The 19988-nt window shown below is 39.8% G+C and overlaps 1 protein-coding gene across 1 annotated transcript; it reads right to left on the reverse strand.

Annotated features, from left to right (window-relative positions):
- Positions 1–122: 122 nt before the first annotated feature.
- OC90 (otoconin 90) lies at positions 123–18793 on the reverse strand. The gene is made up of 14 exons (XM_015856297.1): positions 18748–18793; positions 14724–14792; positions 14467–14526; positions 14048–14222; positions 10771–10883; positions 9354–9482; positions 7616–7657; positions 6788–6844; positions 5280–5333; positions 2754–2903; positions 2285–2383; positions 1784–1958; positions 1161–1267; positions 123–752 (listed from the first exon to the last, which is right to left on the reverse strand). The coding sequence occupies exons 1-14, from the start codon at positions 18791–18793 to the stop codon at positions 430–432; spliced, it is 1599 nt and encodes a 532-aa protein (XP_015711783.1). The 3' UTR covers positions 123–429.
- Between the last annotated feature and the right edge of the window lie 1195 nt (positions 18794–19988).

A 19988-nucleotide genomic window follows, 5' to 3' on the forward strand; every position in this document is an offset into this window, starting at 1 on the left:
CAGAAACTGTGGATTGAAACTGTCATTTAGGGAAGAAGGAATGCGTTTCCATGTAACTACTGTAGCTTTTCTTCTGGGTGTTTCCTGCTTTGCTCTATAAAGGAAGAATGTACAAAAGGAGGTGGAGTAATTGCAGGTTGGTTTAATTAAAGAGCTGAAATATGCAGTCACCATCATTAAGATCTGGTCTGAACCAACTACATGTCTAACAAAAAGCAATCAGAACAAAAATCAGCATTTTGATCAGAAATCAAATGAAGTTGTGCAGAATGCTGTCAGTTACTTCAGGTAATAGCTGGCCTACATAGGTGGGAGGAAGTTATGACTCTTAACATTCAATATCTAGTCTATTGCTGGGAAAAGCATAGCAGTTGTAGAGTGACAAAAAGGGTTATGCGAGGCTGGCTGTGTAATTCCCAGTGCTTTTTCTCATGCGGGTGGCCATGGCTGACTATCTGCTCTGTGCTGCCCGCTGCTGGGCTTGCCATGAGGGCGGCGCATCTCTCTTCGTGTTCTCCTCCGCAGGGAACCTTCCTCCTCACTGCTCTCCTCGGAGCTGGAAGTCCCAGCCCCTGGTTCTGTGCCGACTGAAGGCCTTTCGTAAGGGCCACCTCGACACGAGGCTTTCTCCTCTTGGCAGGCTTGACCATGTGCAAACTTAAGGCTTTCATTGAAGAAAGCAGAGGCCATGCACTCGGCTGCTGTCTGGTCACAAGCACATAGGAGTTTCTCACACAGGCTCCAACCGATACCTTAAAGAGAAGTTTTAAAATGAGTATTTCAAAGCAGTTACAGCTAGTCAACGTGCAATTTAATCACTTCAATATGCTTGATGCCAATGAGTTGAATGCCTGCAGCCAAGGCTGGCATTAAGTGGATATGTGCAAGTAAAAACACCAACAGCTGTTCTTTGTCTCCTGTCAAAAAATAGTCTGAATGCAGTTCTTACCCTGACCTGATCACATCAAGCACACTGATGTAATAACCTTGATCTCAGCTAGGACAAAAGCCCAGTTTTAGAGTAGCCACCGATGACAATTTGTAAGCCCAATCTTTCCCGTCTCCATTCTGTAGCATGCCATAGGCATGGTAGTGTTCAGCCGGCAATAATTTCATACACTGTTGTCAGAAGATGAATAATGTTCTCAACTTAAACCTACATTTTGGCGTATGATCAAAGCATATGACTTCAGACCGTGAACTTCTTTCTGCAGGACATCCAAGTTTCTTAACTTGTTCCACGCAGCAGTGATGAGAGAAGCAGCACCTAAAATAAACAGCTCTGGGTAAGCACACCCCAGCACCTCTTTACCAGCTGTGCCCTGATGGCCCACAGTTGCAGGTCCATGGGCACCAGATCAGGTGAACTGCACTCCGTATGGACTCCTTCTGAATGACAATCCGACACAAAAGTAAGTACTCTTCTTTTTATAAGCCATCTTCCAAACCACCTCTTAGACTGACTGCAACCCTTATCCTCATCTCTTTTGATATGCAGTTTTTTCTGCTCTACTGGCTTCTTTCTTATTTTAAGTCTTCTCCAAAACTCTGATGCAAGATCAGACCACATTCAGTGACATTTGAGTATTTCACATTTTATATAACTAACTGGATTATATTAAGCATGGTCTGACTAACAATGCCATAGAATCATGAAACAGTGTAGGTTGGAAAAGACACTTAAGATCATTAAGTCCAACCAAGAAGCAAAGATTGATCTTAGCTGGTCCGCAGGCACTCCTTAGTACCTACAACTAATGGCAGTTTACAAAAGAGCCCACACCTGTCCAGAGCATCAGTGGGATGCCCTCTTCCTTCCTGGCCACAGTAGCAACCATAAGACTCAAACTCCTCTGGACATCTCTCAGTTAAACAGAACAACATTTCTCCCAGCTGGGGCAGCTCTCTCTTCTCTCTTCCATTTCCCCTCTCTTGCAGAAAGGTTAATCGTTCACATACTGTAAAGTAAAAAAACAAAAACACATTATGTTTGACATGACATAACATGTTCTCAACTGTTGAAGACTCATTATTTCTAAGTCATTGCTCCAGTCATTGACCTATGACTTTTATAATAGTACTGAGGAAGATAGCAAGAGAAGTGGGGAAGATACTGAGTGAAGAGAGAAATCCCTATGAAGATCTAAAATGCAAGTCAAATAGGATTGCAGACAGTACTTTGCAATCCCCAGGAATGGCGTTACCCACTGCCTCTCTGTGCAACCTGTTCCAGTACTGCACTAATTACATATCATTGGAAAACTGAAAACAACAAAAAACTTACCTTTTCCTGCAGGTCCGTTGGGTCCCCTAGCAGACAGTGACAGCCCCAGAGCTGCTTCGGGAAAAGGTGTTTCCAGGCCACCTGTTGTAGAAATTGACTCTGGAGATTATACATGCAGAGATCAGACTTGTAAAGATTAGACTTGCAAACATAGGATAAACTCTATCAGTAATGTGTCCCAAAGGGCAAACTCTGAACCAAAACCAATCATTTCCTTGCAGTTTTCCAATGTCTGTTTAACTAATGATTGGAGGGCTGTTCATTAGTGGTAAACTAAGCTTCCCTAGGCAATATTCAAAAATGAACTGCCACTACTGGTACTGAACACTCTGCATCCTGCACAGTCTAACCAGATTTAGGGAGGAAGTGGTGCTGTTCTGCATGTTGGTGAGAAATACTGAATTCCAGCAGCTGTCAACAGTAAGAAGGAGCACTGCAAATTACAGCAGTTAGTGCAGGCTGTACTTGCCTTTCTCTTTTGTCCTTGCAGATGTGCCCGAAGGAATAAACTCAGTGGGGATAATTCTGACTTCCGACGAGTTAATATCTGCCTGGAAGGAGCCTGGAGAGGTGGTTATCTCTCCTGCTGGGACCTCAGCTCCTGTAAATCTGTCCTCCTCTGAAGCAGCAGAAAGAGGAAAGCAGAAGATACGGAGCAATAAGCATCAAGATTTTCATTTCAGATAGTAGGTCAGAGTAATATCCGGGAGCAGAACTGCTCTGAATTGATTGTCATAGAGAAAAGCCATTCAAGATAAAGGTTAGGAAAGCAAAGAGCATCCACACTGGTAATTTGTTCACATCTCCTGTCTTTCAGAATAAAACAGAGCTAGTTAAATACAGTCAATGTGGTGTTTTGCTCCTTCCCTCGTTTGCTCGCTTTTAAATTCATATGTATGTCACATACTAAAAATAAGGCTGGGTGCTGATTAGTTGGCCATACTGAGAGAGGAAGGATAAGGAGGATAAGATGATGAGATGTCGTCATCTGAGAAAACTGCTGCAAAACAAGCGTCATTTTATGAAAGGGTACCAAAAATAACAGCAACACTAGGGAGATGATTGCTTGAATGAGGCAGACCTGGGCAACTGTAGGATTTACTTCTTTACGGCCACAAGGGAATGTCAAGGGGAAAATGAGTTGATTTGAATAGACACAACATTTTAACGAAGTTCTTTAGAATTGTAGAATTGCTCAGGTTGGAAAAGACCTTAAAGATCATCAAGTCCAACTGCAACCTGACCATAGTACCCTAACTAACAACCCTCCATTAAATTATGCCCACATCCAAATGGTTTTTAAACACATTCAGGGATGGTGACTCCGAGAATTTATTTATTCATTTATTCATTCATTTATTTATTTATTTTGGTTATCTGAAACTCCATCATTGGCTGGAAATTTTTTTTTTTTTTCTTTAAATCCTTTCTCTTTGTGTAAATGCTGACTTGTAAATGAAAACAGTATTTTCAAATGGCTTCCTTTTTGTTTGTTTTTTTTTTTCTAAATATCAATGCAAAGAATATTGCATTTCAGAAATGAAATGCTTAATTTTCAAAGGGGCTGTGTGCATAGTTTCCATGTTTCAAGAGCTTATCCTTTCAAATTGCCGGACTGAACTAATTAATTGGATTCCACTCAAATTCATTAATTTCATCCCTCTGAAGTTCTGTTTTTGGCATACATTGGAAACAACCTGTCTTTGCATAAGTAAATGGATATAAAGAATGAAAGCACCGCTAAGAACAGAAGGAAGACCATGAAAGGCTGCAGGAAGGGATGAACAGCAGCGCGCTAGTCTCACAGCTCAGCAAGGTGCATGTTTTATGTCACTTTGTTTGGCAGTGATGTATTGAAAAGAAAGTGATTCCTGCCAGGTGCAGATAATGTAACTGGAGTTTGGAATATCCTGCAGTTTGCTAAGAACAGATATCACAGATAATCTTCTAGCAGCCATGCAGACCTCCAACACAACACGCACATTTTCTGATACCTTCAAGTTAGTGGAGGAGAAGATTTCTGAGCAGAGCTTATTATAGCAATGTGTTATTTCTGGATTGAGGTGGGAGACATGGATGTTACCCAGACAGTGTGATCTGAGTAAAAAATGGCTCCTTGCTTCCCTCCATTTTCAGAGTAACTTAACATTTTTCGGTGCAGTTAATCCTTCCTGAATGATCATTTCTATATAAAGGAGTTATTGGTAATGAAGGAGTTATTGGTAATTTCAAGTCTGCTATGGTACCTCACCTGCTTTTAGCTGTAGATACTAGTATAAATGTTCTCATAGAAATGACAATGGCAAATGTGAAATAACTTTTAGTCTAGGAAAGAGTTCCATGAAATTCTGTATATTAAAGGAGAATGTAAAATAAAAATAAACCCTTCTGGCAGCAAATCCTATGAATTTAATTTAAAGGATCAACCACTGTATCAGAAAACCTGATGGGAAGAGGTTTCCTCACATACTTGCATGAGGCGTGCAAAATGAGTGGCTGGAGGCAATGAATAGCAAATAATCCTCAAATAATATCTGTGATCTGATTCCTATCTAGCTTCAATTCCCCAGCAACCCAGTTCTCACTGTGCACAGATTCTTAACTGTGATGCTTTTAGACAAAGAACTGCTGTGCCAAAGGCGAGGAAAAGCCCAGAACCACTGACCTTTCACCAAGGGAATAGAAGACCAAGACATACCTCAGTGGTCCCTTGTGACAGCTGGACAGAAAGCAGAGCATCGTGGTAGTGAAGCATTTCTGCAGTGCGTGTCTGAAGTGGCTTTTATGGAGAACATTATAAAGTTTAACCAAAAATCACTATTAGCCTTGCTTTATAAAGAAGGTAATTAGGAGAAACAAAGTGGTTTGCTCAAGGATGTGCAGGTGAGCAGAACTACAGGTACTATCCAGCAATAAAGCTTAACGTACTAAAACCTGCTATCACCCAGAGTCAGAAGGGCCTGATTCACCAGCAAAAGTACAACTGGGCTTTTACCTCCAGCACTGGAAGTCCCCAGGGCCACCTCACTGGGCTCAGCGGATATCATCACTGTTGAAGAAAAAGTAAAGTCAGTCAAGATGGCAGCACAGACTCTTGTGAGAAGTCACAGACATACAGAATACCCCAACTTGAAAGTGACCCATAAGGATCATCAAGATCAACTCCAAGTCCTCTCGGTGACTTGATTCCAAACCAAGAGAACAGCTTCTTGAGCACAGGAGAAATGACCCATGTATGAAGATTTGCCTGATTTTCTGTGCATAGTACTAATAGTTATAGACAAAATGGTGCTCAGAAAATAACCTCATTACTACATTCAGATGAGGTGCTATAAAGAAGCAACATAAATAGAACTGAAGCAGAAAATTCCACATTAAATCCATTTGACAGACTACAGTGAAGAGAACTAGGTGTAAAATCTCACTGTTGTGCACAGAACAGATGCCAAACTCCTTGCAAACACATTGTGTTTGACTGTGTTGAAAGTAAAAAATGAATGGGCAGCTACCAACTGAACCTTTCCTTAATCTCTAATTTATTGCTTTGCTTCATGCACTAATGTTCATTTATCAGAAGCATTTAGATTAACGGAGCAAACAGACAATCCCAAAATTCATCTCTGCATCTTTTTGTGTGTTGTTAGAATGGTGTGATATAAGAATTTTTTTGCTGCCAAATGGATTTCTGAGTAGTGTCTCATTTTGGCTTAATATGGTTCCCACAGCAGCCAGTGGTGAAGCTCCTGGGGTATAAATGGGGAGACAACTGATTCAATTGAACTGGTTCTCCAGATTTTTCATGGAATCATAGTGACGGAATCAATAAGGTTGAAAAGACCACTAGGATCATCTGGTCCAACCATCGACCCATCACCACCATGCCCAATAAACCACATCCCTCAGTGCCACATCTACACATTTCTTGTACTGCTTCAGGGACAATAACTCCACTGCTTTCAGTTTGTCTAGATATGTTATCTGTGTTGCAATTCCACCTTTCTAAAATTTCATATACCAGCTTTTCTCCACAGACAATATTTTGAGCATTATAATAAACTGTGCCTGTTCAGAGGGCATAAGTGCTTGTTTTGGGGGATGTAAAAGATTAATACAGGTATGCCAAATATTAGAATGTCTCTTTGAAAACAACAGATGTTCAACTGGCTGAGAGTGTGATGGTGGGGACCCACGCAGTATGTCTCTGCCAGACTCCCCTGCCACAACTTCTCTTTTCCAAAGGTCTGTTTTGATAAAAACAGATTTTGTTCTGAAGTTGTTAGCCTCAGTCCTTGGGAAATTTTGTGTCAACAGTGGTTAAGCACATGAAACAGACAAGCTGAATAACTGCACATTCTCATTTGGTCTTGAATTGGATCACTAAAATTTGTCTACTTTTATAGCAGTCTTTTTAGAAGGGCTGTAAGTAAATAGCTTGCTCTTGTATTTTATACTTCCAGCTTTCAGAAGCTGAAAACAGCACTTCTTACACTGTAAGATACAAACCTTCTTCCACAGATGCTGTCACAGCCTCTGTTTTCTCAGTCTCGCGATGAAAGAACTCTGCAAAAAGAAAAGCCTTTTTGCTTTGAAGACAGTCATGGCTTCAGATGCTCACAGACAGGAGCCTGGTGTAACACGGTCAGAGCAGCAGAACAAAACGTATCTCCAAATATTATCACTATTGTACTTTTCATTGGGTATATATATAAATATAATAAAATGTCACTAATGTTAACCTAATTATTGGTAGTTAACTGAAGTATTAGAATACTTCCTTAGCGTTTACTGACCACAAATACCAAATCCTACTCAGCAGTGTAGAGTGCAATTAATAAAAAGCCCTCAGTGTCTATCACTGTTTCAATCTAAACTAGAAAACTGATAAACAGTAAGTGTTCTGTAAGTATCCCTTAAGGATAAGAATTAATGTTTAGATGTAAAACTCGAACGTTTCAGCCCAGGCACTTTGCTGAAGCAGAGCCCAAAATGCCCATGCAAATAGCAAAGGACTCATCTGAAAATATTTTTTAAACACTTTCAGTGTATTTCTTCTTGCATTATTTCTAAATGAGATTCAGGTTCTCTTTTGAATTTCTTCTTTGAAAAATGAGTCGTTTGGCTGAAATTATCCTGAGCTTCTCAGTAATGGCTGGTCACAAAAGCAGTGCTTTGGTTTATTATTTCTTTTTCTTCCTTTCATGTTTTGAGGTCTTGCTAAAAATTGCCTGAAGGAATTAATATCTTCCAAATTCTCACGTTATTTTTCTCAGTGCAGATATTCCTCTTGATTCAATATGCTTTGGTCAGAAAATCACAGAGGTAAGGACATACCCGCTGAGTGGAGTGTTGTCAGCTCCCTCTTGCTGGTTGTTTCTGAAAAGGAGAAAGCTGTCTTACACACTGAAGTCTGTAGACTAAAGTCAACATTTAAGCTTGACATTACAACAATTCATTGCATTTATTCCTATTAAGGCAAAAGGTTTAGGAAAATATTCAGATTTTCTCTGTAATAAAGAATCTGCCAAATTACTTTTCCTACAAATTTATCTGACATCTTTGTTATGTTTGTTGCTTTTTCTCAAAAGTTTCTGTCCTGAACTGGATAGAACAGCTGCACAGAAAGGTAATTACATGAGCAAAGGCCAAATAAAAGCGAATCATTTGAAGGATTTAAATTTTGCTGTAATAAATATTACCAGGAGCATAATTTGGTGGAGGCACTCAGTGAGCTAAGGTGGAGTCTCTCTTTATCAGCTGAGGTAAAAGCAGCGTGATTTTCCTGTTAACACATAACAATTTCCCTCTTATTTGTAATGTGTTGGAGCTGCCACATTCTGTATTAGAGCCACTTGATCCCAGTGGAAGATTACTGACTCACACAAAACATTTTGCTGGCACTGACACAAATTTTGCTGAGGCATTTTCTTCTCCCTTGGCCTCTTTATGAAGGGATATACACATGCAGAGCCCTAAATTCATGTATCTGTTCTTAGCACTTGGTGTTCCAATGTAAGTGAAGGGATCAGAAAATCTAGCAGTACTTTTTCACATCTGACCCAGCTTTGCAGTTTGAGTCATAGAAACAGAGAACTGTAGTGGCTAGAAGGAACCTCTGAAAATCATAGAGTCCAACCCCCTGTTAAGCAGGTTCTCATGCTGCACAGGAAAGTGTTCAGGAGGGTTCTGAATATCTCCAGGGAAGGAGTTTCCACCACCTCTCTGGGCAGCCTGTACCAGTGCTCTGTCACCCTCACAGCAAAGTCTTTCCTGATGTTCAGATAAAACTTCTTATATTCCAGTTTGTTCCCATTGCCCCTTGTCCTGTCACTGGGCACCACTGAAAAGAGCCTGTCCACTTGACACCTGTCATATAGGTATATGTGAGTGTTGATAAGATCCCCCAGGATGAACAATCCCATGTCTTTCAGCTATATTCATAAGACATATGCTCTAGAGCCCTTATCATCTCTATGGACCTTCTCTGTTCCCTACCTGTTTTAATCTGAGGAGCCCAGAAATGGAAACAGTATTCCAGATGTGGCCACACAAGGGCAGAGTATATAAAGGATCACCTCCCTCAAACTGCTGACCACACTCTTTTTAATGAACCCCAAGACACCACTGGCTTCCTTGGCCACCAGAGCACACTGAGAGTGACCTCAGTAGGTCACTAATCACCCTAAGCAGCACCCCCATGTCTAATTGGGCTTTCTTTGTTGCAGCTGCATCTCTGGCCTCTTGTCCTGTCCCTATGCCCCTCCAAAAGGAGTCTGGCTTCTTCATCTCTTCACAATCCCACAAAGAAAAGGAGAACAATGAGACACCCTGATCCCTCTCCTCTTTCAGCAGGTGCTTTAGCTCCTCACCAGCTTGGTAACCTCTCCTGGCCTTGCTCCAGGACAGCAATTAGCCTGCCTTCTCTCTTGGTTTTCACTTGAGTAGGAGTAAGTGGAGACTGCCAGATTTAGTGCAGGAAACTACTCAGCTACTGCGCCATTCACCTTGGGTCAGACTAGATGCCAAAAGAAAACCCAGCAGGAGGGGCAATCGTTCCGAACCGGATTGTTACCTGTAACCGGAGATGGACAGAAGGAGACATCCAGGCCATTCAGGGAAGAGTTAATATGAGCTTTCCCAAAACACTCAATGGCATCTTTGTCGCAGGTGCAGAGGAACTGTTCACATGGATCCCCATTTTCTGCAAATTAAACAAGAATCCAAACAAGGTGCTATTGAAATATCTTTTTTCCCCTGCTTTGCTTTTCCTCCCTGTTAGGTTGATGTTTATATTCATTAGTGCATGCCTACTTATACCATGATTCTTCAGGCTAATACATTCCACTTTTGTAGTCCCACAGAGTTTGATAATCTGACAGAGCTGGTAATGACCTGCTGGAGCCTTGTTCTTTCAACAGAGCAGTGAGGAGCTCAGAGCAGATGCATTGCTGCATCTGATTGTTCCATGGAAAATTTAAGCCATCTGATATTGAGTGTAAAATATCCCACCTAACCCCAGGAAATCACAGTCCACAAGCCAAGTCTTTCACACAGGATGTGTTTTGCACTTTATAAAGGCGATGAGTTTCTCTACAAAAATACTGTTTTCCTACTTCAAATCCTTCTACCTTTCAGAGTTTTCAAAAGTACTGTTCTTTCAGAGCTCTTACACAGTTTTACCGTTTTCAACAATCAATATCTATTCATTTTGTTTTCCCCTCTTATTCCAGTTTGAACAAGACATTTTCTGATCAAGCACGGAAAGAGCTAAAAAAACAACACTATTTGTGTTCAGATGTGCTTGAATCGTTATAGACTGAACCAGAAAGCAAAAATGGTTTCCATTTGAAACAAGAAGTAGAAATTGGGTCAGTTCTGTACTAAAGCAAGCTATGAAGTTCTTGGTTTGGGGATGCTGCACTTTGCTGACAGCCCCAAGTCATGTTCGTGAACATATTTCCTGGGAGCCAGCACTGGGTGAAAAGTGTCATCCAAATTGATTGGGAGCACTCCACACTATTCAAGTTCCTGTTATAAGAACCAGGTCTCCGCCCATTACCGATACAGTTCAGTTTGAGTGTATGGGACCCTGCGAACACAGAAATGAATCCTTCAAATTATGTGAAAATCAAGCCTTGAAGATTCAGAAAGTACCTTACTTTTCCCCAGCATCATCTCCATTCCCAATACACGGAGATACCTCAAGCAGTACTCAGTAGTTCTGCAAAGTCACAAAAGTCTGGAAACCTCATCATTAGGCTGCCTGTTAGAGCAGCCCTGACAAGCTTCTAGCTACAGGACTTCCATTCTCCTGCCAAGCTGGACCTTCATACCTCTATGCTCTATTATTCCCATTCATCCTTGAGTAGAATACTTAATTCCTCAAGAATCCACACGTGGAGGTGGTTTCTCCTTAACTTGTATATGACTTTTAGTAGGTAGACCACAGAGAACTTCAGAATTCTGTTCTTGTGACAAGTTAATCTTACCACATGTCAGGTTTTCTGCAGAGCAGGTGACATCTGTAGAAATTTTTGATGGGTCCCATGTGCACTCCATCTCCATTGCTTCCTCGTAGCATTTGCGGTGCTGAAAACAGCATCTTTAAAGCATGAAATAGCACAAAGTTCAGACAGTATGTCTTCCTTTCCATTCAAGACCAGACTGCAATGCTCATTCCTATACAAGAATGCAAAAGGTGCCAAAGGAGAAAAAGGGTCCTTTTGTAGCCCACAGACAAAAGAAAGGCTCAGTGTGGCTTTTCTTTGGATCTGTCTGATGTAATAATTACACTTGGATGCAAAGCTCAGTGGTGGGGGCATGTCTTCAAGTCATGACAGATCATGCTTGCATTCCACCCCTGCTGCAGAACCTGAGGGACATGGACCTTTCAGGCAGTTTCAATAAGAAATGCACTGCCAGTGCCTGAACATCACCCAGAGATCACTGTCAAACAAAGCCTCACAGATCAATTATTGGATTCAGCCCTGATGTAAACTGTCTCAGTACAAATGTGTTGAACTGTGCTGCACCCAGCACTCTTGGAAGGTAAATGTTTCTGCAGAATCTTGTGAACCACTGTGTCTCATTGGGACTCTACAAATATATGTGGTGTTACTATGGAATCACAGAATCATAGAAAATAATACTTGTTCTTTCTCCTCAATGCAACAATCAGAATTAAGATAAACCTTTTAGCCTTGGAAAGGGGACATAACTCAAGCCTGAGTAGTTATCTTGTACCATAATGCTACTCAGGTGGTTAGAAACCTTGCATTGTCCTGCTGCAATGCAAGCCTCAAAACATCTGCATGGCCACTTCACACATCAGCAGCAGTGAAAATTCAAGTGAAATAACATATTCATCAGACCTCTCTTCATTTGAGCAAGTATGTTTCCACACTGTAGCAGCATCTGTGTGCACTGGTAGATGTAATTGAAACACCAGTAGGGCATTCAGTCACTATTTACCCCATGTAAAACTGTTACATAAATTAAGCAAGAGTTTGCTGTTAGATTTTGATTGAAACATTTTCATGACAGTGAAATGGACTCGCAACATGGGTCTGTTATTGCAATAATAGTGGTTTTGTCCCTGTCAAATGCAAAGATAACATTAGCACCCAGCTAACAGTGCACTACCAGAAAGGGTTAACTTGTGACTCAATGATGAGAGGAGATGGCTGGAGGATTTTTTGTTAAGGATGTATTAAGTAAGTTTAATACATCAGCCACAGTCCTGCATATGCACTGCAGGCTCACTCCTAGGCATGCAGTCACTTTCTTACTTCCTAAATTGAGCAAGTATTTAATATTTAATCACTTAATACATTAATAGTTAATTGCTAAGATATTTAATTTTCCCAACAACTAAGGAAGCAGTCCAAGGCCTAACCACAATCGAACTTCTGACTCAGCGAAAGACATCAGCAATGAGGTTTGCTCAGGCTGCCTGCAGCAGATAAGAGCTCATAAATAGCATCATCCATGCAGGCAGTGTTTAACTGTGAGAAGATGCTAAAGATGCTACGTGAGGAGGACAACTGATTTTTGGGTCTCCTTCCTTTTAGGCAGAGGAAAGGTGACTTTCATTTTATATTTATCTGTGTATTTGATTTCCCAGGAAACAACAACAACAACAACAACAACAACAACAACAACAATAATAATAATAATAATAATAATAATAATAATAATAATAATAATAATCCAAGAAATTCATATTCTGATATCCTAAAGCCCAATTTCTTGGACTTTGGTGTCTGTTTGTGGTTTTGCTCCCTGTTGTAAATTTCTTGAGGTGACTGCAGAAGGGTACCAAACAAAGGTAGGAGCAAACAGCATCCAAGAAATGGGCCTTCATGGTTTCTCAGTGCCACCAATGCTCCTTCCAGAGGTGAGGCTGAAGTTTGTGGCTCTATCAGAAAACAATTTTAAATGTCTGACTGATGGAAGATTTCAAGTCCCACCTCAATAATGCCTGATGTTTATTTCACTGTGAGCACCTGGAAACTCCTCCAGTTGTAAAATTTATCTAATATAAGTGACGTAAAGTTCCTTTTTTATTAGAGCATCATTGTCACTCTACTGTTAAGGCAACATAATCAGAAAATAATGCCCTCTTTGCAGTCAGGTCATTGTAAGACATGGATTGACCACTAAATATGTTTCTCTTTCCCTGTGGATCAAGAAGGCAGAATAGACTCTTAATGTAGATATGCCAGTTAGCTACTTTAGGAAATCAAGAAAGGTTGGATTTGTGGGCAAAATCTAATGTCCTAAAGGAATACCTATAATGAGATGTGGATTTCTTTTTATTGAATGGCATTTGCAGTGTCAAACCCAAGATCTGAAAAACTAGTTTCTAAGAATGGAAATTAGTGTGGAAAAAAATGCGGCACTGTGGGAACCATCCATCAGGAAGACATGCAGTAGCCTCCTTTTTGAACATTCTCTTGAATGAATAGCATATCTGTGTCAATGGCAAAGCAATCATCAGTCAGCATTTACTGAAAACTCTGGTGGTGTGGCCATTCTCATAGGGAAATCTCACTATGAGACTGCTAACCAGAAGAAATAAAAATGAATGAGGTTTTGTTCATGAATTCTATTTAGAATTTGGAGACCTCGTAAGCAATGCCAAGAAGCTGAGTATGGCATTTACTTACTCTATTGCATTAGTGGTTATTCTTCACAACCAGTTTAAACCAGCTGTGCCACCAGGACTGCACTGTTGGAATTACACTCCTGTAGTTGCAGGGGACTCTATGTCATGGGAAAAAAGAAAAAAAAAAGAAGCCAGTAGATGATCGCGTGCTGTATGTTACAACTATTTCAACTGCATCTGTTTCCAGCACTTGCTATAAGGGTGATGGCTGGTACTGGTCAGTAGCCCAACAAAAAGTCTACGTTCATTAGCTCAACACAGGGCAAGGCTGACAAACTACAGATGAAGATGTTTTTTGCAGGTCATGTCAGATATTTGTTTTGCAAGTGAGTGATGATTTGACAGAGCTGAGCGATGAGGGACTTGCCCTCTAAATAAATCTTCTGTAGTTGTAGAACTGCCCTTACATCATATAGGCAAATGTTATGTTTCAGGTCATCCGAGCACTAAGGCACTGCCAGCCAGCTGGGGCAGACAGGAGATCACGGATTAGAATCATAAACATTGGAGAAGATCACTAAGGTCATCTAGTCCAAACATCAGCACATCACCACCATGCCTATTAAACCATGTCATAGATAATCCAATGGGAGACTTACTCATCAGCTTCATCCACAGGGAGCCCTTCCATTTCAAACCGACAGGAGCAGCCATAGTCTTCAAAATCTCTGGGACAAAAGCCACTGACACACTTCATTTTGTTCACAAAGTTGAGCAAGGCAGGGAAGTTCGTGAAGATAGACTGTAGCCAGGTGAAGTGAGAACCCAGACAGTCTGCAAAGAGAACAGTGAGCAAAGGTTTGCCAAGCATGGGTCACACATCAGTGATGTCAGTGTGAAAGCAAAGCCTAAACCAGGCAGCACAGTAACATGGGGGCACTGAGCAGTGCTCAGCACTAAGCAGTATTTAGGATTGTGGCAGTCTTTGAGAAACCTGCAGTCTCAACAATTCCTGTTCCATTTCAGTGTATCTAAAAGCATATTCCACAGCTGAAGTACAGGTGAAGCACATACTTACCAAAAAATAATGCAACGCTTTCCACATTTTGAAAGACTCCGCTGAAGAATGTGGCATTGTCTGAATGAACAAAACAAAAATATTTTTGAAACTGTAGGTGACAAGAATGGCTTTCAGACTCTTGTTTGTCATGCTTCTGTTGTCAAAACCCTTTGAGATGATTTACTAACTGCATGCTTCCCTGCAATGTTTTGGAGTGTGAGTCATTTAACACTGCAACGTTATACCATAGAAAGTAAAGCTTAAAGCGTTCTTACTCAAGATTCTTTCAGGTGTGTTAAGAAGCTCTGGCAGAAATGCTGGTGGCTCCAATTCTTGGCCACCTACTTCAGCAAACAGATTTGAGAGAAAAAAAGAGATTTAAAAATTGCAAACAAAATAACATATACTTCATTAGGATGCATGCACTGTGTGTATATTGAATACCTTACATTAGCAAGCTGTTTTAGCAAAGCAGTGAAACACTTAGTTCCATCCACACTGGAAATTCACATCCAGAAATATTCTGATAAGTCTCGCTGACTTCAACATAATAACCAATCTCTGTTTAACTGCTGGTGATGATATAATAATCCTCATATTCCTTTGCTCTTCTGAATAAAACCACACACTGGGATAAATTATTAAAATTGTGTAAAACTGCTGTTACAAACAACTTGCACCACCCTAGATGTTTCTTTTCTACTCTGTAGCCCTTTGCTCTTCAGTTGCTGGGAGTCATGATGTTTGTGCAAACCTCTCTGCAGCTGCTGTCCCCCTGAGTGCCGACCTTTTCAGTTCCTCTCTTCATCTTCTCTGTACACATCTACACACATCTCCTTCCAGCTGTGACCCCAGAACTCAAACTCAGGGGAAGCCCTTGAGGTTTGGTGAATGGGATTCAGTTTGATTCACATCTAGGTTGTGGAGAGGTTGGCAGCTGATTTCACTCCTAAGTATCATTAAATACATCTCCCAGAATATTACTCTGTAGATAGTATGATAGCTTCTGTATTAGACACATATTTCCCTTAGCTGTTCCAACATGATGCTTCAGGGTTTACTGCTCAGTTGAGCCTCCACCTTTTTCAAACCTTTGCTGTTCAGTTAGTCAGTAGGTTGGGCTGATAATCTATCCTCCCAAAATGATGTTTGCTAAACACAGAAGAGCTGTCATAAGAGCTGAAGCCTCTCAGATTTGTTTTGCTGAGCCCTCATTGCCTGTGCTCTCTTCCTGGCTACTTTTTCCTGAAGTTAGTAATTATTTTATTTTCCTTTTCAAGGTGCCACTTCACCATTTCCACACTTTGTTTTTCCCGTTTGTCCTGTTCTGATTTAGTACTTGTTCTTGCCCATCTTGCCTATTTTCCTTCTTTGTATCTTCTAAGGAGAAAATGTGTTATTTTCAATTTATTTCAGTTGGACTTTTTATTACAGATATTGTCAAGGGGTTTTGTTGTCTCAAGGATCTAAAGATTGNTATACATTTTAAGGAGAAAATGTGTTATTTTCAATTTATTTCAGTTGGACTTTTTATTACAGATATTGTCAAGGGGTTTTGTTGTCTCAAGGATCTAAAGATTGAAGAAAATAAGTAAAGTTAAAATCACAGCACAGCTTATCTCTCAGAATAACAGGCATTTTCTGCAAAAGACTTTGGGGAAGAGCTGACAGTTATCTTGCTAATCTATTGAGTTTTATGCAATAAACAGATTTGTAGGAGGGGGAGGATAAGTGCTGGATGTTTTAGATGTAAGACTTAATGTGATGCTTTGGGAAGATTATAAGATTATACTAGAGGACCTTCCCAGGATTTGGGAGCTTGTCACAATTGTTTTGGAATGAACAAAGTATCATTGGACATAGTCACTATGTCCCCAGCAATACATTCATCAACTTTGGTGGCAGAATGTAAGTAGGGGACTGAAGGAGGTAGGAAAAGGTACTTCCCCTCCCCGTTATGGTCTCCCTGAATGTCTTTGCCCTAATTAAAATATTTCAGATGAAGAGCAAACCAGCAAAAAAATGTCCCTTGTTCCAACAAAATGGAAGAGACAGAGAGGAAGAGACTGCTTTCCTCAGAGCAGAAAAAGCCCCCTGGCATCACAGTACTGGAACAATTCTATTGAAAGCTTGACAGCCACAAGGAATTCACACTCAAGAAGAACAATGTTGGGTTGAGCAAATCAATAGCATTTAATACTGTATATTACATATGCGTTAAGTCATGCTACTAAAGAAAAGCTTCCCCTTCTTTTTTGACTTCAAACCTGTATTTCCTCTACAATGACAGACATCCTACCGTGAAGCCACAAGTGTCTGTCGAGCTCGATTTTGGAACACTGCACGCTTCCATTCCTCAAACAGAGTGTCTGTTGATGTCTATCTATTTATCTTTAGACCCTTTCAGCAATGTTTTAGAAAACATAAAAATTCTTTCAACTTGAATGAAACAGAGAAGAGAGTTTACAAAGTCATGTTACAGAGATGCTGGGAGATGTGATTGTTCTAGTACCCTTTATTTGCATGTCATTCTCAGCAAACTTAATTTGCACACACCCAATTACACACAGATATACGAAGCTCCCCTTGAGAAACATGCCTACCACAGAGTCAACTGTTTTGAAAGCATTTAGTTTTTCCAACTCTTTCATTGCCAAAAATGGTATTTCTAATTATCAGAGAGACAACATCAATAAACCAATATTTTCTAACATTTAAATTTATTTAAATTTTGATGTAGGGACAGTAAGAAAATACTTTCTGAATCAATCATTCTCTCTTATTCTTTTTCTAATCTACCTTTTGGGGTTAATGTTCCTGCCTCATTCCCTGCCTAGTCAGTGAAAGATTGTGCTACACAGATCAATCTTTTAAATTGTAGAATGCCCTGAGAGAGTCAGCTTCTCTCACCTTTCTCTACAATCTGCTAAATTGCTTGGCATGTGTTCTGAGGAGACTTGTGTGGTACTTCAGCCCTTGGGATTTCCATCTGTATGCCTTACCCACAGAACTTTTTCATCATTTAGATGCAAGGGCCGTGTCTGCGATGTTACTGTGCTGAGAATGCTTTTCAGAAGTGTTATCTCAACAAAGCCAGCAAGAAAAAAAAGATCACTGTGTCTCTGATAGTTTCTGCAATCATGTGTAATTAAAATGTCATTATATAGGGCATGAATGCAGTTATTATATCTGGGAGCACAAACATTGGTTGTGTTAGGAAATGTCAGAGCAAATCCAACCTATTTGATTTCTTCAAGGGAAATCCCATTAGCTCCTTATGTAGATAGCTGTTCATGCACTGATATTTGTTTCAGTCTCAAAGTGGATTCCACATAAGTCTAAATCAATAATCCTTCCTGAAGCCCCAAGTGACCTCGGGCAGCATTTCAAATCTTTATGCTCAGATGGAGGAAAACAACCTAAAAACTGTGGCATAGCCAGAAGGCCTTGGGAGATATTGTCAGAAAAATCTCTGAGCGCACAGATATTTCTGATTATGCTGGTTATTATCAATATACATTGCTGCTTTGGCATTTCCTATCAATGAAGTGGGAATTTGCTGATATCCTTACTGATTTCCATCCATATGCTAGGAGATTTAATGATTAGCTTCATTAATATAATTTCCCCGTGTATCTTGTAATAGACTAGTTTATTTACTGACTTTTAATGCGTGTGATTCCTTATAAGAGATGAAACGGTATGGAGTAGGTTCAGTGCAGAAGTTTGAGCATGCCAAGGTGTTCAACTTTCTTTTCACTTCAAAAATAACCTCGTGGAACAACCAGGAATGCTCTAAAAATACTTCTCTTCAATGGCACGTCGTTACTCATTATGACTTCCACACAGCGTAGGGACTGTAGAAATTTGAAATGTTACCTGTCCCTGTCACTGGATCATTGAAAGCTCATTCATCATAGAACAACTAAATGTAAGTAGTTACACGCAGGGGAAAAAAATAAAGAAAACATTCTAAGTAAAAAATTAAAGAAACCTTTAACTGAACACAAGGACCCACTTAACGGTTTGCAGAATTTATAGAATTCTTTTTTGATTTTTTTTTTGTTTGTTTATATTTATTAGCCCCACTAAGTGGTTCTTCCTTCACTACATGCCCTGAGAAAAATAATATATATGTTTTATAACTGCTCCATAGTTAACTATTTGGGTGCTTTTGAGTGCTGAACAACTTCTGAAGGGGTATGTGTGCATTTCTAGAGGTGTATTTCCAAATGCATATACTTAAAACGGTATTTTGTAAAAAATGCAAAATAACCATAAAAATAAATGGTGACTTACCACTGTGCAACACCATGAACATAGTTATCAGAAGAGTTCCAATCATTTTTTTATTTGATCCAAATAGAAGAAAATATCACACAGCAGACTGGTGTGCCTGGTGAGTCAATAAAAACAATAGTCAGAATGTTATTTCTTTAATCTGAGTGTAGGATGACATTAAGTTAGAAAATCATTCTTCTGTAGCCTGGCCATACATCTGCTTAATGCAACAGGTTTTGCTCTGTGCACATACTGCATATAAGATCAGTCTTACATATGCTCCACACTTTATCTAATCCCTTTATGAACCTGACTAAAAATATTTACTTCAGTATTGATTTTGATCAACAGGTTTCCCAGATTTCTATAGACAGGGCAAGTCCATTTAGCAATGGCAGGTTTTTCATGGCTTACTTGATCTAACAGTTCTTATAAAGGAACTAACATTCTGGAATTAATTCTACTGAACCGAGCAAGTCTACATTCCTATGTCTTAGTTCTCATCTTATGAATCAAATTGTAGTCACACACTCTGATCAGTCTTGGGACTGATCTAAAGTACCATATATTTTCCCAATCAAATACTGTGCTGCTTGGAAATCTTCAAATTTTGGATGTGTTTGACCTTACGAAAAGGTGTGTAAGGAATTACTCTGAAGCCAAAGTTCTGCACTAACATTCAGTTAATGGTGGAAGACAGATAGATTTTGAACTACCATTATGGTTTATCCTAATTTAAAACAATTTCCTAAGTCAAGCACGAAGTTTTTTACAGCTAAAAAAATATGCATTTATTTTTCAGTTTTCAAAGATGCACTGACTGTTGATTATCTTCTTCCCCAAGTGTAAGGTCAAATAAAAATCTTGTAATATTGCATCAAAAAGTGAGTTTATAAATATGAGCCATAAATATTTATATCCTATAATCTTAAACTTCATACCTGCTCTTCAGGTCTACCACTCTGCAATCCTGTATAAGTTTTCCCTACATTTTCTTCCTTTTCCTGTATTATAGAGTACATCTAGAAAAACTTACCTTAATGGATATTATTCGAAAGCAGATGGATGTAAAACAAATGGGTTTCAGCGAAGTTAGTACTAAGTGATTTATACCCACTGGGTATATACCTCACCCATGTGATCAGTCCCCTTATCAAACCCACTTCAACATTTATTAATTAATCCTTCCATGAAGTTCCTGAGACTCATAATGCCAGGTGAGTAATATAGCTCCAGTCATGTAAAGGATCTATACTGAG

This window comes from Coturnix japonica, chromosome 2 (assembly GCF_001577835.2).
Source record: "Coturnix japonica isolate 7356 chromosome 2, Coturnix japonica 2.1, whole genome shotgun sequence".
NCBI lineage: Eukaryota > Metazoa > Chordata > Aves > Galliformes > Phasianidae > Coturnix > Coturnix japonica.